We start from the raw sequence: 24,285 nt of genomic DNA, 5'->3' as shown, positions 1-24,285 counted from the left end.
CAACTATACTTTCAAACACTAATAGAAATAAAAATATAAAAATAAATTTATTTCTAAAATAATTTTAAAGTAAATTTTTTATTTACAATATATATATATGTCTTCATATAATTTTTTTTTTTATTGTCTCTGTCTTCTCCATATTACTAGAATGGTTGTAAATTAATTATAATCCCTCTAAGGATTAGTATAATGGCCGGCATTGATCTTAATTTATCAAAATAGCAAGATTAATTAGTAAGTTCAATAAGCAAGAATCATATTCACTCAACTTGGTTTACTTAAATCATTTATCAGTGATGTTAAGATATAAAACATAACTGGCTATATTAAAAAAATGAAAAATCAATTCATTTAAATTTAAACGGATAATCAATAATAATAATAATAATAATAAACCCTCACAATTAAGTACCCTCCCATAAAACACAAGTACTAATTAATATATTTGAAAAATATTTTTATCATTGACTAAACTCAATTAATACCAAATTACAACGAGGCAAAGCATGCACAGCTAGCAAGATCCAAAAATTATGTGACATGGTGTTCTGTTTCTATGCAGCAAGATCCAAAAATTATGCTACTTGAGATTCTATTAAAGATATTCTTCTCGATAGCAGCTGCTAAAAGTATATATATAAACTACAATGTTCTATCTCACAATGTACCCAATTACACCTTAGCTAGAAAGAAACTTTAATGTGTATTAATTAAGGCTGGAAAAACTAAAATCAATCTAAATCATTGTAACATTGCAATATTAGTATAATTTCTATTTGTTTTTATATTTAAAAAACGCTTTAAAATTTTTTTAAATTTTTCTATTTTTTATTTTATTTTAAATTAATATTTTTTTAGTATTTTCAGATTATTTTGATGTGCTGATATTAAAATAATTTTTTAAAAATAAAAAATTATTTTAATATATTTTCAAGTAAAAAACATTTTAAAAAACAACCGCAACTATACTTTCAAACACTAATAGAAATAAAAATATAAAAATAAATTTATTTCTAAAATAATTTTAAAGTAAATTTTTTATTTACAATATATATATATGTCTTCATATAATTTTTTTTTTTATTGTCTCTGTCTTCTCCATATTACTAGAATGGTTGTAAATTAATTATAATCCCTCTAAGGATTAGTATAATGGCCGGCATTGATCTTAATTTATCAAAATAGCAAGATTAATTAGTAAGTTCAATAAGCAAGAATCATATTCACTCAACTTGGTTTACTTAAATCATTTATCAGTGATGTTAAGATATAAAACATAACTGGCTATATTAAAAAAATGAAAAATCAATTCATTTAAATTTAAACGGATAATCAATAATAATAATAATAATAATAAACCCTCACAATCAAGTGCCCTCCCATAAAACACAAGTACTAATTAATAACATGTTTTATATTTGAAAAATATCTCTATCATTGACTAAACTCAATTAATACCAATAGAATCCATATGCAACCATTTTTTTTTAAAAAAAAACCCTTCAATGGAAGGGAAGAAAAAAAATAAAATAACATAGAGATAGTGCTTGCTACACGCGCACTCTCCTTTCGCTTAAACATCCACATGACAATGCTGTACAATCTGATACTTGATGCCTGTTCCAACATTGATTCCATTACTCCGGCTGCCGAGAGTTATATAAGCTGGACAGTTCACAAATATTCTGTACCTGCCAGACAACCAAGAGCCAACCTTCCATTTTAGCTTCCCGTTGATCTTGATATTAAAGAGCAGAACCCCAGCATTCACGTCTTGGTCAATTGAAACAGCAAGAAATGGAGACACAGGCACGGCATCACCATACAGAAATGGAGACCATACTGAGACGTCATTGTGGCCTTGGTAGGTTGGGGGCAGTTCAGTTGCCAAGGTTATCTGTTGGTTATGGTAAGAAGCATAAATGTCAAGCTTTTCATAGTATATACCAATCTTGTCGTTGGGGTTTTTGGTGGATATGGTAACTTGCATGTTAGAAGAAAGGAAATTCGGGTCTGAAAGATTCAAGCCATAGATGGTAGTGTCTTGAAGGATGAACCTAGGCTTGTGGGGCTGTAAAACTATCCATACAAGGAAGATTACCACCAGAACGGTGATGATGAAGGCAAGAATGCCGATGAATATGTGGCGGTGGTGCTTGTTCTCGTCGTCGTGGTGGCCACAGTCTTCCACTTCCTTGGACATGGTTGTCAAATCAAGTTTGGGGGCGTGCAAAGAGAAGGATATTGCAAAGAAGGATTAAATAATATTACAGACAAAGTAAACTTATAAAACTATTGCGAAGAACGATTGATGAAGAGACTAGGGAGTGTCAATTGTGTGCTATATATATAGAGGAATTGAAGTGATTTATGTACCTAGAAACTAGATAGTGTCAAGTGATGCATCGTCAGTTCAATATATTATTTGGCATGACTTTAATATATAGTGTGTATTTTCTCTCTCTCTCTTTAGAAGTGTGTTTTATTAGAGTTAAACCCACAAATAAGGGATTGAATTTAAAATCACACATCTTAATTTATGCATGAATATCATTAAATTATAAATTCATTAGTTTCTTAGGTCAATTTTTATATTTAAAGATTAAATTAAGCTTCGTATATAAAAATTATGATTTTTTTGGCCCGTGTAGATAAACACAGTTTAACACTTAGTATTGCTAAATGTTAAAAGAAAAGAAAAAAATGAATTCCAACATAAAACGAAAGGTCTTTTGCATATATAGAAAAAGTGTTATTAAGTTACAATTTTATAACATCTATGATCAGTCTTTGAATATGAAGATTAAGTCCATATATTTAATATAATAAACAAAACTGGCGATCAATGTTAAACCCAAAAAATTCATGAAATATATATATATATATATATATATATATATATAAAATTGTGAGGGCCATAGAGTTTATTTGAGAATAGAGTCTTGATCTGCAAGATCTGGTGAATCATGAGGGCAACCACCTGCAAGTGTAGAAGGGAGTGAAGCATAATACGTGTCTCTCTTTTGAGGGATGCAACTTATCTCATACCATCATCCATATGTGCATCAATGGCGAAGAACGTACGGAGACAGTAGGAATTGTGGGTCTGGTTAAGTTCTTCTAGTTATATATATGGAGACAAATTGAAACAGGCCGCAAAAAGGATCATACGGAGGGTAGGCCATCAAACTCTTTTGTTATTTTGTTTTTGTTCTGGGTTGGGAAACATTTTAATTAGTTATTTTATTGTTAGAGAGTAATATAATTATATTTTAAAATTTTATTTGATATTTTAAATTATTGAATTAAAATAATTTTTTAATATAATATTAAAATTTTATTGACCAAGGAGTTATGAGTCTGAATCTCATAATAAATTTTAATTTATTTGATAATAATTAAATACAAAATAATATGAATTTGTGTAAATTTTATATCTAAAAAAACTTTTTTGAGGGGCTGTATTAGATAATAATACAAATTATATCTTAAAATTTACCTAACAATTTAAACTATTGAATTGAAATGATTTTTTAATATATATAGCACTCGCTTATTTTGTAGTTAATTTTTTGTAATCTTAAATTCAAGAATGAATAAATAAAATTAAAATATATATTCAGGATCAACTTATTTTTAACTAGAGATAGATTTCTTAAACATTTTGGATTTTCTGGATAAGAAAGTAAGAACATATTTACAACCTGTTTGAAATCCATTTTATATATTATACTAAAGTTTATTTCAACTATTTAAATAAATTGAACTTATTTAAATTATTAATTGAATTTTTACATTAAAAAAATGTTTTAAGAATGTGAAATATTTCATTTAATCTAAGTTAGTGAAAATATATCCTTTAGTCGACTTGCTTTTTTATTTCTAAAAATACTTCTCTCAAAATCAAATCGCATCTTTTTCCATGTGATTTGCATATATATATATATATATATATATATATATATTTGCAAATCACATAATATATAAAGGATAAATAATGTTAAAATGATTTCATTTCTAATCAATTTATAATTTTTCAAATTGGCCGGTAATATTACTAGCAGCATTGATAACCTCTCATGTGCTCTCATGTTGGAGTAGATTGATCATGTTGACCTAGTTTCTTGGAGTTGTGGACATTAATATGATCTTATTAACTATGTACGGTCAGCATTTCAATGCACAACTAAGTAAATGGGAGAAACATTCATGGTTCTAGCTATAGGCCAATTATACAAACATATAGTTTTTTTTTCTATTTTAAAAAAACAAACCATTAAGTCTCCATTTCTTGTAAAGTTTCAGCACCTGCTTCCCTAGGCTTTGTTGTCTTCGTTGTTATTGTAACTTGAAAAATCAAGTGTGATGCTAGTTAAGTTAGTTCATAAAATTAATCAGATAATAGCTTTGATAATGTAGTTCTACAGTGCTAATGTTTTTGTAATAATATATTAACGATAACCATATAGATTATTGAATTCAATATACAACCATAAAATTATTAAATACAAAAGGAAATACTAACAAAAAAAATATTGGTAAATGACACTAATATTTACCAACATAATATAATGTCATTGTTTTTATTGGTATGCACCGATGGATCAATATTTTCATTAATAAGTGAATACTAAGGGAGTTTTAGGTAAAAATCAAGGAATTAAAGAAAAATTGGATAGGTATTCCCTCGTTATCTCTGTAAGGTAATATGACATGTTAATATTACAAATAAAATTACCAATAAAAAATAACTATCATTAATATCTATTGGTAAATCAGTTGGTAACATTTAAATTATAACATGTCAGGATCCCTCCTTCCTCCCCCATTTCTTCTTCTTATTCATTCTTTTTTATTTTTTTTTGCAAAAAACAACACCCTCCCTCCTCTTATTTTGTTATAAATCAAGTTTTTTATCATAATAAATTCAACCACCCCAACATTTAGTCTATCAGTATCCATGTTTTGGTTTAATTTTTATGAGAATCTGTTATATCAAGTAAGCAAACCTATGTATTTTTTATTGTCACATATTTTTTATGTTAATTTTTGGCATTTTTATGTAGTATATGTAGTTTGTTTGTATGTTTAGTTGTCTTATAGTTTTTTCAAAAGAAATTTGTTATATGAACATATGATTTATACATGTTAAGGTTTGTTTGAGATTTTAAAAAATTATATTTGTTTGTTATTCTATGAATTTGAGTTTGATTTAATAACTTATGTGTTTTCTAATAAAATAAATAATGATTTATTTAATATTTATATTTTACATTTTATCAATTATATTGTTAAGTAAAAAATTTAAGTAAATTTGAAGGAACTTGAATTGTTTTTGGAGAAAATTGATAATTATTAAAGAATAATATTAAAATAGATTGAATAATTCTACTTCACCAATGATAGCTAATTAACTAGATATTGATAATTTATTTAGTTCATATTGTTAATTAATATATGGTGTCATCAATATTCTATATAAGTTTCATATAACTAATGGATAATTATTCTCAAATGTATCAAGTTTCACTTAAAGGGTTGCGCATGATACATTATTGTAATGCGGCCGAGGATCTTATTAATTACGCATTATATAATTCAAAAATTATTAGTGGAGATGATATTATACTGCTAGAAAATCAGTAAATATAAACGGAAATACCGAGGGAATATTTTTATTGGTAAATTTTTGAGGAATTTTACTAACAGAAATATTCCCTCGGTATATACTGAGGGAATTATAGTGGGAAAAAAATTAAAACAAAGCAAAAAAAAAAATGATGATTTACCAACGGAATTACTAATGAAATAAAATCCGTCAATAAAATCCGTCAGTAAATTCATTGGTAAACTATGAATACTGTTCATCATGTTAATTACAAAGGGAACCATAGATAGAAACTTCCATTGGTATTTTTCAGAATGCTCCAGAACTGTTTACTTTCCAATTGCACTGTTAATTGTTGTTCTTTACATAAAAAATCACCGATGGATTGAAAAATCATTAGTGTTATTTGTAAGTTTTCTAAAAAAAATCAATTAATTTAAAATTTTCATTTCAATATTATAGAAGGAATCACTAACGGATTGAAAAATCATCGGTGATTGTTGATAGTTTCTGAGAACTTTTTATGCAATTAAATATTACAGATAGAATAATTAAAAATATTAATATTTAATTATCCGTTGGTAAAATTATCACTAACACGCTCCAATAAAAAACCTAAATCTCTTATTTCACAAGAGACATGCTCATTGCTTCTTCTTCTTCTTTTTTGCTACATGTAAAAAACATTTATTTCTTTCTCTTCTTGTCTATCCTCATCTCCTTCTCTTTTTCTCCATACTCAGGTATGTCTTCTTCTTCTTTCTTCTTTTATCCTCTTAGTTTTTTTATACAATTAATATGCTTTACGAAATTTTTTATTTTCTTAGCTTCACTTGCAACTACATTAAGGTAAGATTTTTTTTTATTTTTTTTTCATGATTTTTTGCACTATATTTGCCTTTTATTTTATTTTTAATTGTTTTTGTTCTTAATAACTGTATAAAGTTTGTTGTGAGATTTTTTTTTTCATATGAGGTCAATTTTTAGTTGATTTATTTATAGGATTTTTAAATTTTTAACAATTGCAACTTCATTTTTTTCACATGAATTTTTTTAGTTGAATTTATTTTTTTTCATTTTACTTATTTGTTGCAAATTTGTTTGAGTTGATTTTCTTATTATTTTTTCCAAGCATTTAGAGTATATATTATAGAGTGTTGATTTATGTTAATTTAATTATTTTTTAAGTTTTTAAAATGAATTTTTTAAAATCTTTTTAAATAATTACCAATGGAATTACCGATGATATTTTTTGAGGGATATACTTATGGAATGAAGCAAATAATTTTTTTTATGCTTGTATTCCATCATTAAATCCGTCGGTAATAATAGTTTTTTTTGTTACCAATTGATTTAATGACGAATAAAAAATTACAGATGCAAAATTCACCAACGGAGCATTTCTGATGGTGATTTTGTTTGTAAATTAATTACCGACGGAATATGTGTCCTATGAAGACTGAAAAATTTCATCGGTAAAACTGTTAAATATTGTAGTGTTAGATATCCATGTAAGAGGTGTAAAAATAAAAAGTTTCTCAATCCAGATGTTGCAAAAAAGGTTTCTAAAAAAATACTTGTGTTAGTTTGTACACAAAAAACCCTATATTCCTTACGAAACCATAGTAGAAAGAATGGTTAAACCAACTTTTAGTTCTAGCAACATGAATGGAGTTGTAGATTATAACAATCATTGTCATCAAAATATGGTTATGGATATAATAAGAATGAATCAGAGTTATACAGGTGAATATTCAATTGATGAATCAGAGTTATGTAGGTAAATATTCAATTGTAGATGAAGAATCAAATGAAGACACAATTAGGTTTTTAAAACTTTTGAAAGATTCTGACAAACCATCATAGGATGAGTTTACAAATCAAAGTAAATTATTACTCATTGCATAGATGTTTACCATTAAGTATAATCATGGGTTGAGTGAGGCTGGTTACGATATAATTATCGAATGGATAAGAAGCATTCTATCTTAAAAGAATAGATTAAAAGAGAACTTCTATGTTATTAAATCCACTATGAAACTCCCTGGCCTAAAATGCTAGAAAATTGACATGTGTTCAAACTTTAACATATTATATTATTATGAAAATATAGATTTGAATAGGTATAAAACCTACAGACATGCTTAATATATACAGAAAGCTTGCAAATTTGTTTGAGTTGATTTTCTTATTATTTTTTCCAAGCATTTAGAGTATATATTATAGAGTGTTGATTTATGTTGATTTAATTATTTTTTAATTTTTTAAAATGGATTTTTTAAAATATTTTTAAATAATTACCAATGGAATTACCGATGATATTTTTTTAGGGATATATTGATGGAATGAAGCAGATAATTTTTTTTATGCTTCTATTCCATCATTAAATCCGTCGGTAATAATAGTTTTTTATTACCAATTGATTTAATGACGAATAAAAAATTACAGATGCAAAATTCACCAACATAGCATTTTTGACGGTGATTTTGTTTGTAAATTAATTACCGACAGAATATGTGTCCTATGAAGACTGAAAAATTTCATCGGTAAAACTATTAAATGTTGTAGTGTTAGATATACATGTAAGAGGTGTAAAAATAAAAAGTTTCTCAATTCAGATGTTGCAAAAAGGGTTTCTAAAAAAATATTTGTGTTAGTTTGTACACAAAAAACCCTATATTCCTTACGAAACCATGGTAGAAAGAATAGTTAAACCAACTTTTAGTTCTAGCAACATGAATGGAGTTGTAGATTATAACAATCATTGTCATCGGAATATGGTTATGGATATAATAAGAATGAATCAAGAGTTATACAGGTAAATATTCAATTAATGAATCAGAATTATGTAGGTAAATATTCAATTGTAAATGAAGAATCAAATGCAGACACAATTAGATTTTTAAAACTTTTGAAAGATTCTGACGAACCATCATAAGATGAGTTTACAAATCAAAGTAAATTATTGCTCATTGCATAGATGCTTACCATCAAGTCTAATCATGGGCTGAGTGAGGCTGATTATGATATAATTATCGAATGGATAAGAAACATTCTATCTTAAAAAAATAGATTAAAAGAGAATTTCTATGTTATTAAATTCACTATGAAACCCTCTAGCCTAAAATACTAAAAAATTAACATGTATTCAAATTTTAATATATTATATTATTATAAAAATATAGATTTGAATAGGTATAAAACCTACAGACATGCTTAGTATATATAAAAAGCTTGCAAGGAATGACTCTTTTTATATAAAAAAAATTAAGATATTTTTTAATTACTGTTAAACTATAAAAGTTATTATATCTCTAAAGATTATTGAGTATATAGCATTATTTACGTGATATGATGGATAAAGTTAAAGTATATTTTTTCAATAGTGATGCATGAAAATAACTTAATAAGATACATTTTTAGTTTTAATGGAATCATAAAATATACATATTGGATTATATTGGATTATGTTGAAATAGATTTAGTCCATTAAAATTATTTGTTGTATTTTATTTTTGTTGTAGGGCGACACATACAGATTAAAACTACTAAAATGTTAAACCCAAACAAATGTTAAATCCAATGGATGCATAAAATATAGGAATTTTATGTTTTTTCCCGATAGTTTTAATTAAGATGAGTCAACTGCCAAGATCGAAAATAATGTTTGAAGAACATGGCAAGCAATTCTGATGTAGCATCTTCTTTTTTTTAACAGCTGGATTAAGAAAATAATATTATTTAAACGACAACAAGAGATTCAGACACATCTATCGCTGTCAATCCAGCTGAGATTATTTGAGGTCAAGATTGATTGGATCAGAAGTTTCCACGCATCATTCCATGGGACCACATAAATCTATGTTTATTAATTAATCATACGGAGACAATTGCAGCTAGCGGGTGGCCTCATAATTATTAAATCAAGAAATCGATTTCGAAGGGTTGTTGCGAGTAGGTGATCGAAGAGCATGCAAGTGATTGACGACAACTACAAATATCATGTTTGCCTTGCTTTGAAGAGAAACATGTATGGAGCACATTAAGCTTCCTCTTATACTTTGTAAGAGAATAATTAAAGGGCCCTTGCTATACTTTTCCTCCCTTGGTCCCTTCTAACTATTATTAACAATTAACAAAATAAAAAAATAAATAAAATAAAATGTTTTATTATGCATGAAAACTTGTGCACAAAATCATTGATCATTAATTGTGCATTTTTAGTTTTTATATTTTGGTACATGGTATTCACGGTTTACAATTTAATTACTAAATATTTTCGGTATTCACGGTTTACAATTTAATTACTAATTTTTTTTTATTTTTATCATTTGAAGTTATATTTTTATAGTTTTGCACATCAATATCTATTTTAAGTTATTTTCTCCCGCTTGCCTAGTGAATTTATAAATGTTACAATATTAAATTAGTGATCAATTTTATGAAATAGATTTTTAAGTTTTTTGTTAAAAATTCAAGAGATTAAGGATTATTGAAATTAATATAAAAGAAGAACCATAGCCATTTTCTACAAAAGGTATGTAAAAATTGCATTTCATCTTTTAAATTTTTATTTTTTTTATTTTTATTTTTTTTAGGTTATTATGTGTTCATCCTAAATTTATGGAGAAAGTTATCTGAAAATCTAAACAGAAAAAAAGCTTTGATTTTAGTTTTTATAAATTCAACTATATAAGGGGAATTAATGAAGGGATTTCTGAAGATATTGTAAAAAGTGGATTGAATCTAAAAAAATAGTAATTTGATATGATTTTGAGCTTTTACACCAATTAAAATATGTTTTATTGTTTTGAATGGGTATTAGAGATCCATAAGATGTTTTTCATATTTTGGGGTTAAAAAAATAGTTAAAATCCAGGTTTTTAGAGTTTAAAAACTTGGAATTCAATTTTCCAATTACTGTAACAATATTTGGTGAAAGGAAAACGTTACAAAAAACTCTGTGGTTAAATAAATTTTAAATCAATATTTGATGAGATGTTCATTAAAAGAATAAATAAGAGTAGACAACATGTAATTTGTAAAGAAAAAAAATATAAAAAGCACTCTTTGGTTTGTATGTGTGATCATAGTCCTTCAAACTTGTCATTTTGTTTATTTATTTTATATTTTATAACAATATTCTTTTTAAGTAAATTTAGTATAATGATATCCAAGTGATTGTTTGATAATGACATTGCTTTAAAATAATATTGGGATGATATTAGCAATTGTGTTCAGAATAATTATATATGAACCTATTACATATAATTTTTTAAAATATTTACTCATGAATTTTCAATACAAATAACATGTCTATTTTATTGTAATTATTTTATATAATTTTTCATATCTTTTGTAATACATAGGCATCAATTTTTATATATATATATATATATATATATATATTAACATTTAATACTTCTACTAAAAAAAACATATTTTTATCAAAATTGAGAGAAAAGAAATGCTTAAATAAAGGAATGAGGTTTTGATTAATGAGATCTTTTTTTCTTTTTATTTTTTTAAAATAAAAAAATTAGACTTTTTTTATTTGTTGTCTTCAGTTTCTATGCAATAAAGAACATAGCTAAAAATATGTTTTTGTTAAAAAAAATAGAAAAAGAAGAATTAAGACTAAAAAAATTACAAAATTTAAATCATTACTTTTTTCACAGATTTTTTTTATTCTTATTAAATAAAAAAAATTAAAAATACCCCACGGCGATCCACATTATCTTTTCATCCCTACAATAAAAATCTGCTTTCTACTTTAGACTTTAATTAAAGTTTTTATCATCTATTAATCTATATATGAACTAGTCTCGGCACCTGGGCCTGTACTCTGTTGTAGGCTGAATTAAAAGCCAACTCTAAGTAAAAAAAATAAAATAAAATGTGAGAGTCGTTTGAAAACTTGACCTGTCAAATCAATAAAATTAATGAATTATCATGTGGGTTAATAAATACTCGCGAGTCATTAAAGATAAACAAAAACTGAAATGGGGTGCTAAGCAATAGACATGGATAAAGAACTTCACTTTTTATTTATTTGAATTTATCTTATGACGTGGCAATTTGTATATTTTTAAGTTAAAATTAAATCGTGGTGAATAATTTAAAATTTGATATGAATTTAATTTTTTAAAATTATTTTCGTTTTATTTTTTTAAATTAAAATAATATTTTTTAATTTAAATTAATCCATCAAACTTATCATATAAATTATAAACCCGAGTAATTCAACAACTTTTTAGTATATAAATCAAGTTTTTTATCTAATTATATAATACCAAAAACAAACACAGAAAGGAAGGCCATTGCATTAAATGCCAAGAAAAACAATTATGCAGGGATGTTAAAGAAAAAGTGTTGTAATCCTATTAAAAAACTAAAGTAGCAATTGAATCATATCCTGTAAAATACTATTCCAAAAAATATTTTAATTAATCTATTTATATCAATCTTTATCAAATAATTCAAATCCAAAAAGGAAAACATTTGGATTAGAAAAAAAATTCTCAAAGTGTCCTGCTAGAATTTTCTGTGTAAAAATATAGTTATAGTTGTTTTTAAAAATATTTTTAATTTAAAAATATATTAAAATAATAATTTTTTATTTTTTTAAAATTAGTGTATCAAAATGATTTAAAAATATAAAAATATTATTTTAAAGTAAAAAAAATAAAAAAAATAATTTAAAAAAAAACATAAAAACAAATAAAGAATTACCCATTAAAAGTGACGTGACAACCACATGTTTACAAAGCAATTGTTGAACGCATTTAACTGAGGTCCAATCTTAATTTTGTCTCCTTTGACGACTTCATTCAGGAAAGAAAAAAAATGATGTTTTTTACAGTTATCAAAATACTTTGTGTCTTTTTTGGTTATTTAATTTACAATATTAATTTTAATTACAGTTATAATTATATATTTTTAATATATTTTTAGTTGAATAAGAATTTCAACTATAAAATCGATTACTTAAATCAAATCAATCATAACTAAAAATATTTTTTCTAAACTTACTTTTTATTAAAATCTCAATAACAAAACCTATTACAAAAAACAAATACTTTTAAAATATTAAAAATATTATATTTTAGATGTAAGCTAGCCAACTTAGCATATCCACATTCAAGTTATGACTCTACTAAAGTTTAATTTTAAGAGTGTGTTTCTTTACATGACAAATATATATACCTAGGTGAGCTACCATATTTGCTATATGAAAATAGAAAGCCACACATTCCTACAAAAAGTTTTTCCAAGCAACAAAAACCATTTTTTTTTCATATAAAGAGAATAAACCAAATATTATAGTGTGTTATCATCACCTCGAGCACCTCATAATAAACCAATTAAAATACTTTCTTGTACTCAAACATGAAATAACAAATTATACTATGACAAAAAAAAATGATGTCTTTTATTTTTTCTCTCTTAATATCTATCATTTTTCCATCCAATCTTTTTAATTTTAAATAATGTAACATCACAATTTTGTTAAATAATTACAAAATATACTACAAGGATTAGGCAACCAACCAAAGTACTATTGTTTTATTAAAATCTCAATAACAAAACCTATCATAAAAAACAAAATATACAAAAGTATCATTGTTTTTGTTTTTTTAATTTCATCCTCAGATTTGTTTTCCTTTTCATTGCAACTTTCTATGACCTAATTAATGGCTAATTTCTAAAAATATATTAATGAAAGAAAAATTCCAATAAAAAAAGAATTAAATCATAAAATAATGAGAAATCACATGGTCAAATTTCAAACTCATACAAAAATTAAAAGAAGAAAAGACCAAGCACTCGAGCTTGACCTGGCAAGCCTAAATGCGTGGCCTTCTTTATTGTGGTAAGAAGCACTGAACCATATAGACTTAGGTAATTACTCTTTTTTTAGCTTTGATTTTTCTTTTGTTGTTTATAAATAAATAAATTAAAATATGATGCTAAGATATTCTGTTTCAATTGAAATTATTTAAAATAAATAAATAAATTAAAATTTAAGGATTTTATTAATAGAATATAGTTTAGTTTTAATTAGTTTTTGTACAAGATTGCAATATATGCTTTACATTAATAGTCATTCTTTCTATTCAACCAGACTTAATTTTTTATTTTTATTTTATTTAATTTTTTTTTTTGTCTATGTCTTTTTATCATCTTTTTATTAAATAATTTTTTTTTTAAAATAAACTTATTAAATATAACTGGTTTCATAGCTTATGTTTCAATACTAAATATCTAGATCCATGATCTATCTTTTAGCTTTCCAATTTAATCTTGGATTAAATAATATTTAGTTTCTACTTTGTTTTCATTGATTTCATGTAAGAAGATAATAATTTATTTTTAATATTAATAGATATTGTTTTTATGTAGCCTTCCATAATATTTATTTTTTATTGGATTTTATTAAATAGCTTTTATTTAGATGTGTATTTTTATTATTATTTGGTTAAATAAAAAAATCAGTTCTAAAAAATAAAGTTGTTAAACACGACTTGGTTTATAGTTTGTGTTGTGAGATCAAAGATTTTAATTTATATTTATTTTTTAATTTTTTTTTTTGATCTACTTTTTAATTTTATATTTTAATATTTTTTTTTATCTATATATATCAAACTTTTGATTTACAATTAATTTTTTATTTTAGTGTAAGAAAACATGTGGGAAAAACCTGCAAATTCTTCCTTTTTTTTTTTCCAATGAAAAAAGTTTATATTTTTTATATGCTGCGAATCGCTAACTGTTATGCAAAGCCTTGATGCCTGTTTGGATCATTGTGTCAGAAGTAGTAGTAAAGCCTTATGCAACTTGTAGCTCATGGCTAAGCCCATGATCCAATTTTCTCATGGATCAGGCTCTGGATTCTTGCATATAGATTATCTCAACACTCAAAAAAAAAACTAAATAATAAAAAATGGATAAATATCACAATATGTTTTTATTACAATTAATTGGATATTTAATGTATTCTTGTATTTATTAATATGTCATTCCGTCAAAAAAAAATTATCGAGATTGACAAAATTATATTTGTAGAAATATTCTTCAGTTACTTAAATAATTAAAGAATTTTAAGAAATAAAAAATTCCTATATTACTCAACCAATAAGATTTTAAAAAATATTTTATTTTTTAAAACAATTAAAATCATCTTATATTTGTTCTAGCCATTAAAAAGCTAGCTACAATTGATAGATAAATCAAGAAATTCAATTTGTAAAACTAAAATTGGTTTAGTGTAGAATGATTATTCTTATTTAATTAGCGTTTCATACATAACATTAAAATAAAATAAATGTAACCTAGATTGGGAATGCATAAAATAAACAAATTCAGAAAAAGAGTACATAAAAATTTTCTGTGTTCATTTCACATATAATTTATCTACTTGTTTTATTTACAATGTACCGGGACAACTTGCTTTTTCACCTGTGTAAAAAGTTTCAGATACCATTAACTTGTATTTTTACATAAATAAGATTGAAGAGGTTTCAAATTCAGGCATCATATCCATAAATAAACAACTTAATAAAATTAAAATATAAGTTATAAGAAAATTAATAAATAGAAATAGAAATATTGATATTGATATTTTTTTTATCAATATACTGAAATATTTTTTTGTATTTTATCAATATTTTATCAAGAAAATATTTTTACTAATAGAATTCAGGCATCATATCCATTAACTTGTATTTTCTTGCATTTTATCAAGAAAATTCTTTCAGTATATATTGAAGGAATTACATATAGTATTATAGTAGGATTTAAAAAAAAAAATACGATGACGTGATATTTTTACTAACAAAATGACCGATGAAGTTACTAATAAAATAATTCCATCAATAATATCATCAATAACATTTAATTTAGAACCTGACTATCAACAGAATGACCGATGAAGTTATTAACAAAATAATTCCATCAATAATATTATATATAATATTTGATTTATGACTTGATAATCAATACTCATCTCCTCCCATCTCATTTCTCATTTTTCCTTTTATATTTTTTTATGCAACAAATATCTATACTAATTTTAATACAATTCAACTTTCAATAATAAATTTGGCCACCACATAACTTAATTTGTCAACATCTGTACTTTGATTCTAATTTTATTGAGGTTTGTCTACTTTAAAAAATAAATCTATTTTTTTTTTCATTTGAACTTTTTCTTTTGTAATTTTTTTTGTAGTATATATATTTTGTTGGAGTATTTACTTGTTTTATAGTTTTTTCTTATATAAATTTGTTATATGAATTTATGATTTGTACATGTTAAGATTTGTTTTAAATTTTATAAAATTATATTTGTTTGTAAATTAATAAAACTTGTGTCGAATTTTTAACTTAAGTGTTTTGTAATAAAATAAATAATGACTTATTTTATAAGTTCATTTTATATTTTATTAATTTTATTGTTGAGATGAAATTTTTGGTAAATATATAAAAACTTGAATTTATATAAATAATTGATAATAAATTAAAACTAAAATTGAATAGGATTTAGTTAAATTAATATTTTTTAAATTTATTTAGTTAATATAATTAATTAATATATTTTTTTATTATTATTTTATATAGATTTAATATAAGTAATAGATGTATTTACATCCATATAAGAACACAAAACGATGAAAAAAGAAAACGGAAACTCAGATCTGTTGTTATTGTTGTTACATGTATCTTCTTTCTGGGGAGAGATTTTGGATGATCAAACCCAGGATGCTTTCTTCATGTTGCAAATCATTTAGCGTGAGTGCTTCAAAATTGGCATAACTTTCCCTCAACCAGCAAGTCGAGCAATTCTTTAGCTTTGCCTACCTTTGCAGCTCTAGTGCTCTCCACTAACAATCTGGTTTTGGTTTAAGACAAGACCATCGACAAATAGAGAATTGAAAATCTCCATTTCATGCTTTAACAAAACTAAGCCAATCTCAATTCCTCCCCTTCCATCTGCATTCTCCTGCATGGATATTGATCCTGTCTTGTCAATGGAAGGAGTCTCCACCTTCCTAGGCACACCCCAGCCAAAATCAGCTTTATAAATCTGGAATTGAGGCGACCCAGAAACCGTAACCATTAGCGTGCCAGGCCTGATAGTCATAAATTCTGCAAACTTTTCTTTGGCTCCGTCAAGAACTCCTTTATTTATCCTGACGATAATCTCACTCAGTCTTTCTATAACATTAAGATAACCATTTTCTTGAACAACAGTTTCTAGACCTATTTGTACAAAAAAGGGCATCACACAACACCCAAAATAGTTCTCAGGTATGCCTAACCGGGCTCTACAATCTGCTGTGAGTCCAAGAACAACCTTGTCATCGCGTTCTAGCCCTTTTGCCTTGACTACACAAACGAATACGTATGCATAAGCTAGCACGAAACTAGATAAATGCATTGGTCTTGTTTCCGTATCTAGGTGGAGTTTCTCAATCTGACAGAGAACCCTTTCCCTCAGATTCTTTATGTCTTCGCGAGACAACCTGACCAAGGTCCGAACTTTGCTGTAAGGATCTGTTATAGCTTGCTTAAAAGGCTTCAAGCTTCTATGAATATTGGTGTCCAAACCTGGCAGGTTGAGTCCCAACCAGCTATTCAAGTACAGCATGTCAATCCCATCTGGATCTTCGATAATTGTTCGAGCAAGAAAAGGGGTTAGTTCGGGTGGTAAAGTGATTAGATCGGCATTTTCGTTTTCGCTAAATTGTTTGTGCACATGAGCCCATGCTCTAATAAACATGACCACGTTTTTAGCATCAAGAACTCCATGGTGTACAGTGGCACCAATGGAAACGCCTTGATTAGGAAATAATGTTATTTGCAGAGCTAAAACTGATGTTTTTGAGTCAGTTATTATAGGTAATTGAGGAACGTAAGGATGTGACCTAGTTATTTCACAGATATCAGTTCCCGAAAGATGATCAAAGTCAGCATTGGACTGTGCAATTGTGAGTGAGACACCATCATTAGGAGTGTAAAGGATGATGGGTTTGGTGCTTTGTGCAGGCCAGATGAGGTTGCCTGCAACAGGGAGGAAGCGGAGGAGAGTATGAGAAAGAGAGAGTTTGAGTTTTGGGAGGATCACTGAGTTAAAATAATCCGGTGTTGCCTCGGTGAGTTTGTAGAAGAATAAGCGTTCAGCTGGAGCGACTTTCAAGAACAGGATATCAAAAAAGGAGAGCGGAAAAGATAACTCGGTGGGTGGGTCAACTGAGTTCAAGGACGGGGTGACTTGACAGACCTCAAGTATATTTACCTGTACAGGATGAGTTGATGCCATGACAAAAGCAGAGGAAGAACAGAGAAGCTGTAATGGTTAGGTTTTATAGGCTTGATTTAACGTTGAAAACAATATCATTACTTATAATTTTTGTTCCTCTTTTATTTGCTTCTGCATTAATCATAACTCATCACAAAATTTATATCTCTTTAATTATTTGCAAACGTTAAAGATAACTCAACCACTCTTCAATTAGCTTCTATAATTAATTTATTCGGTTTCATGTATCCTATTATTTTAGGTTTTCTTTTTCTTTTTCTTTTTTTTTTGTAATCTGAACAAATAATTAGTTATAATCTATATTCAACTACTAATTATCTTGCTCAATTATTTTAGATTGCCAAGGGTTTTTTTTTCCTTATTTTGCACCTTAATCCCCTTGGCTTGAATTTTATATACTTCATAAATAAATTCTGATAAATTGATCATGATGTTGGAAATGAAAGCGTTAGAAAGATTACTGGGAGAAGACAGCTAGTAGTATAAGTTTTTTATTTGACAATAAATATATTTTTGAATTAGTTTATATGATTAAGTATTAATTTATTTTTTTAATTATGTAAAAGGTACTATACAAAATTTGAAAACAATTTTCACTAATAAGTTAGATATCATTTATTTATTTTTAAATTTTTCTGCATCCTCACTATACATGGATGGCATGCGGTTTTTTTTTTTTCTTTTCTTTTCTAGTTCCAACCTAATGTCTTGCCATTTCAATGGTTTCTTTGATTTACTGGCAAATTGGACATGCCGAGGATTTTTTCTTTTTGACATAAATGATAACCATATTTAAACCTTGAAGAACACATAACAAAACAAGCTAGAAGACTTCCATGGCCTCTTGATTGCTTGGATTTTCTGGGTTTGCAGGTAATGATCCTAACTTACTTCTAGAGCCCCTCGCCTTGAAGTATGGCCTCTTGGTTGCTTGGAACAAGGGTTATAAACACATCCTTTGTAACTCAGACTCCATAATTTTTTTTCCGCTGATTAAAAATTATGACATTAATTTTCATCATTATGGATATTTGTTCTCTCCTCTCTAGGGAATGAGAAGTTGAGCTTAGTTGTACTCTTAAGAGAAGACAATTGTTTTGTGGATCTTCTTGCCAAATTAGGAGTTAAACATCGGAGGGAGCTTCATATTTAGTTAAAAATCATCAAATTTTTTTTAAAAACATCTAAGTGATAACAAGAAGGTCTTAGAAAAAAAAAAAATAGTCTAATCAGATTTTAACTTGGTTATATAATGAATTTATGCCTAATTTTCTTTAGAAAAATAATCAGCTCAAAAGAGTGTCACTAACACTTTGAAACCTGTACCCACAGCAGAGAATGGCGACGGAGCTAGTGAGTTTCTAAATAGAAAAGCCTTCTTTACAGAAAAAAAGAGGGTAGTTTTACAGGTATTCCAACTTTGATTTCTTGGAATCAAAGAAATCAAAGTTGGATACCTATCTTGCCACCATTGAGAGAAACGGACATATTTTCGACAACGATTCATGAGTATCAAACCCTAGAACTGCCCAACTAGGCCTCACAGAGCCTTAAAAAACGAAATTCTTGTGATGGACATGGCATTATACAAGCAATGCATGTGATCAAAGGAAGATGAAAGACAATAATTCTTTAATCAACTGTCACCAATCCTCCCAAAAAGAAAAAGGAAACTTGGAAACATCTGATTGCAAGAAAAAAATGCAGATTTTGAAAAAAACTGTGGTTTCAGCAGAATTTAACCAATAATATGAGCTTTGAAATTGACTATTCCAGCTAAACAAGTACTTGTGTATTTGATCCAGGGAACAGACTACTTCAAGAGAACAAGCACTGATGGAACACTACCAAACATATACGACAGAGGAGCTAAAACAACGAATCAAAGGAAACAAAACAAAGAGCTGTGCACTCCATGTCAGTTTGCGGAATTATCTGCTATATAATTTAAATCCACACAACCTTACAACTATTTATCATTTTCAATTCTTCACCTCCAGCAATTTAGCATGGCAAGAATCTATACGAAAGCAACGGATAAACTAGCACTTAGCAACCAAACAAAGACTTCACCAATAACATTCACCTCTACATTCCATTGATTTCAAGAATCATATCCTTCCTCTAGTTATATTTCAATTTCACAGCAAAAAACTCTAAGTCCTCGTATCAAAAAACTAAAAAAGAAATAGCAAAATTAACCGTGCATCAAATTAGCATGTATTTCAAAGCACTATACAAATCCACAAAGACCTACCTCAGTGTACCCTGCTAACGACACCATAAAAAAAATACCATACTCTCCTTTCTCCGAATCTCAATACAAATTACATTAAAAACACTGCTCGTCATCAAGAACCCACAATCCCTCCGCTCAGGAATAAACTTTACATCGCCTAGCACCACCAGTCAAGTTCCCAGATCCACTATTCCCGGAAAACCCAACCGCCAAATCATCACAAAAAACCCTAAGCAACCTTCTTCTTGCCCTAAACCCACCAACCCTATACATCGCATCAGCAACAATCTTCAAATTAAAACTCACCAATCCACGCCCTTTATCCCCATTAATCTGATTCACCGCCCGCCCCGCAATATAAGAACCCACCGCCCCATATTCCGCATTGATATCAGTAACATTCCTTTTGGCCTGTTTGAACGGAGGAATCCTCGTCTGGGACAAAAACTCAGATTTATAAGAAATCGAACTCTGTATATCATCGTACGAGAGTTTCAACTTGTTCGGATTATAAACCTGAAACCTGGCGTTCCAGGTACCAGTCACACTGGAGGAAGAAGAGGATACATTGAAGCCGGAGACAGAGAGGGAAGTGACGCGGAATTCGGGGAGGTGGGGTCGGATAACAAGCCAGATAATGAAGAGAATAGTGAAGAAAATGACCGTAACGATGATTAGAACAGCGATTAAGCGGCGGAGGAGGGTGGCGCGTTGGTTAGGGTAGGTTTGGTTGGTGTTGTAGTAGTAAGGGTTAGTGGGTTGTGGTGGTGGGGCTTGGTAAGGATAGGCGGTGCCGGGTGGCGGCGGTGGGTAGTGGGTGCCGTTTGGGACAAAAGGGTAGCCCGTCGCGGGTCTAGAAGGATCCGATGATGCCATCTTGTTCGGATTTTTTTAGATTTTTGTAGTCTAAAGAGAGTCTATCTGTTTCTAAGCTATGTTTGGAATCTCGCCTCTTTGATCGAGAGAGAGAGAGATATTTTTATGTATTTGCGTTTTGGGGGATGATAGTGACGGGCTGGGCTGATATTTATATCAGGAGGATTAGAGGATTGGTTTTAGGTGCTTAATAACTCATTATAATAAACAAATTATTTGCTCAACATTACTGAAAAAAATGACCTATGGCTTCCTTGTCCATCCTAACATCTCTTCAATCCGGCCTATCATCAACTGCGACTTTCAACCAAATTCCATGAAATGATAAATTCAACCTTTTAAATTGATTGTGTCATGAAAATTTAGAATATAAAATAAATAATTCGTAAATTTATAAGATTAATCATCTCCTTCAAGCTTTTTATAGTTTTTAACATTATTCATCAAGGCTGAAAATCAATTGAAATTAGCGGAGAACACAATCAATTTTGATGATAAAATAGCACTCGTATTCTTGCTAGATTTGTTTTTTCTTAAAAAAAGAACTTTCAAAATAGATTGAATATATATTTCATGCTAAAAACTAATTCAAAATTAATAATAAAAATAAAAATAAATAATATTTGTTGTTTCACCTTAAAATAAATCTTATATTTAAAAGCATTATGCTTCAACCAACCCAAAATATATAAACTATAATTATTAGGATCCTTACAATCATTTATCAAATAACACAATCTTATTTTTGCTCTCCTACTATTTTTCTCTTGTAGATGTTTTTCGGATTAGAAAGTCAAGATATTTAGCATATCATCTACTATTATGTCATCAACACTAATATCTTATTAAGATCAACTAACGTTAAAATTGTCTAAATCCTTCTTATCTCATCAACTTTCAAATAATGTTCATATATCCTTGTCAAAGTATCTTTCATCTTTCTTATTAGCTCATTTATTTTGTCAGTATATGTAATTAAAAATAGAATTTTATATATTTTAGATCTAAGATAATAGCTATATATAATTAAATATTTTTTGATAATCTTGATTTCTCTAATATTTTTAGCAGATGATATCTTAGCAAAATATATTTAAAAATGATAAAAAAAATCATCATTTAGTTTTATAGTAACTAAAAAATATAATTGGCCTTCAAAGGTTCTAAATAAAGAACTGATAATGTTAAGAGAAAATTATAATCATCATAAAATATCTTATCTAAAGTAAACTGGATGTATTTTTTTTTTAATAAATTTACCTATTGTGCATCCATGTTATGAGTTTACTAAAGTTCAAGGCAATAATTTAAGACCTGAGTTTAGTAATAAGGTTCTATCCTCATTTTATGAATATAGGCTTTGGATTCGATTAGGCTTTGACTTATTTTTTACTGTCATATTCAAAGTTATTAATTAGGCTCTGGTATCTTCTTTAATTATGTTCAAAATAGACCCCTGTAGACAACCATTCACCCTTAGTATGCTTATAAAGGATTGTGTTAATTCAGGTTAAACTCACTAGACATGTCAAAAGAACAAAATCATAAAACAAGACTTACGCACATTAACTTGCTTACCTATTAATGTGATATTTGAGAAAAATACTTTATTAAGATTTACAATTACTTGGTTGGTTTTGAGTTAAAAAAAATACAAAACAATGAAAATCGCATGAATACGAAACAAAAAAAGGAGACAATGATATTTACATGGTGATGATAAATGAAATAACTATATAAATATTTTATATAATGTACATACCTCCATAAATATGTTTATAAATATCCTAGATATTTATCTTAAAAAAATCTATATAAATAGAGCTTCATCTCTATAGATAAAAGGTTTGTCAGAGCTCATATCTAGACTTTATCTCTCTAGACAATATATGTCTAAAAAAAATATAAGTTTGATACAAGATTTAAACAAGGTTTAAGAAACATTAAAACCTAAAGAATATTTATTCTCCATATCAATTACACTATACTAACTTAAGCTTCAAAGTGTTTTTCTTGTAAATGTCATTAAGCCCACCAAGTCCCCCGAGTCTAATTTTATCAGCCCATGAAAAATGTCCCCAATCTTTCCATTGAGAATTTTTTCCAGCCTTGCCAATTGGTTTCGTCTATAGAAATTGATTGAAAAACCAATTTATTCTTGTTTCTAAAAAGCTCTTTCCATTGCTCATGAAACTACACTAGCTTCTATATCTATTGTTATACCAACAACTAAGCCATTAATTATGCCTAAGCTATACTAAAGGTTCTGCCCAAGGCTATACTAGCAGCTATACGTTGCTACACCCACAAAGACACCCATGACTATACTTATGATTACACCTACAATACTTAGATTGTTTATGTGGGCCACTCAAATCAATGTTGATGATCTTTTTTAGTGTCGTTAGATTTATTTTGTCAAGATTTTTTTAACAATACGAGTGGTATCATCACCTGAATTTCAATATATTTCCAGAGTCTTTCTCTTCTTTATTTTTCTTTCTCCTCTCTTTCTATCAAATCTCATGTTTAGTAATTTTACAATTTAAGAGAATTCACATATGATACTTGCAATTACCAAATTGTATCACCAATTACTTTTAAAATTATAATACTTTCCTAAATATTTTTAAAATTATTTGAAATAACATGTTTAAAATTATTCATCAAAGTTGAACAACAACTAACATGTTTGAAATTATACGAAATAAATGATTAAGCATGTTAGGGGTTTGAAAAAACCTTCAAGAAGCTACTAGAAGTAACCATAATACTATTGGAAACAAATTGGGCAGGGATGACACGTGGCTATCACGCGACTATGTGCCTGGTTGGATCGGAGAGTAGCAGCAACACCTGTATCTCGCGCGCGGTAGATTGAACCTGCAAAAGAAGAAATAGAACCGAATGGTGAAGAAAGGTTGTGATTTCTGTGGATCTTATGAATGACAGAAAATATCACCCTACAAATTGTATTTGATGTTGGAGAGGGATACAAGTAAAATAAAACAAAAAAAAACTTTGTACTTGAAGAAACGGGCAAGCTAAGTAATTTGTTAGTTGGAGCACATGTCCGGTGCAATTTCTCTAGCTTGATTTGGAGATGCGATTCCAGCCTGCTATTGTGCAAGGATTGATTTGATACGATTCCGGCCTACTATTGTGCAGGGTTGATTTGATGCGATTCCTGCCTACTATTGTGCAGGGTTGATTCGATGCGATTCCTGCCTTCCATTG

General features: G+C 27.7%; 3 protein-coding genes across 3 annotated transcripts; all 3 read right to left on the bottom strand.

Moving 5' to 3' along the window:
* Positions 1-1,495: 1,495 nt before the first annotated feature.
* LOC105116642 (protein YLS9-like) lies at positions 1,496-2,420 on the bottom strand. The gene has a single exon (XM_011014086.1). It carries the CDS (start codon positions 2,204-2,206, stop codon positions 1,577-1,579), a length of 630 nt encoding a protein of 209 aa, XP_011012388.1. The 5' UTR covers positions 2,207-2,420; the 3' UTR covers positions 1,496-1,576.
* A 14,061-nt stretch (positions 2,421-16,481) lies between these two features.
* Positions 16,482-17,933, bottom strand: LOC105116649 (malonyl-CoA:anthocyanidin 5-O-glucoside-6''-O-malonyltransferase-like). The gene has a single exon (XM_011014091.1). The coding sequence runs from the start codon at positions 17,931-17,933 to the stop codon at positions 16,482-16,484; it is 1,452 nt and encodes a 483-aa protein (XP_011012393.1).
* A 2,374-nt stretch (positions 17,934-20,307) lies between these two features.
* Positions 20,308-21,048, bottom strand: LOC105116648 (uncharacterized). The gene has a single exon (XM_011014089.1). The coding sequence runs from the start codon at positions 21,046-21,048 to the stop codon at positions 20,308-20,310; it is 741 nt and encodes a 246-aa protein (XP_011012391.1).
* Positions 21,049-24,285: the final 3,237 nt, after the last annotated feature.

The sequence above is a fragment of the Populus euphratica genome, unplaced genomic scaffold (genome assembly GCF_000495115.2).
Source record: "Populus euphratica unplaced genomic scaffold, PopEup_1.0 scaffold1011.1, whole genome shotgun sequence".
Lineage (NCBI taxonomy): Eukaryota > Viridiplantae > Streptophyta > Magnoliopsida > Malpighiales > Salicaceae > Populus > Populus euphratica.
Note: the sequence above shows the minus strand (reverse complement) of the source record. Positions and strands in the feature narration are given on the sequence as shown.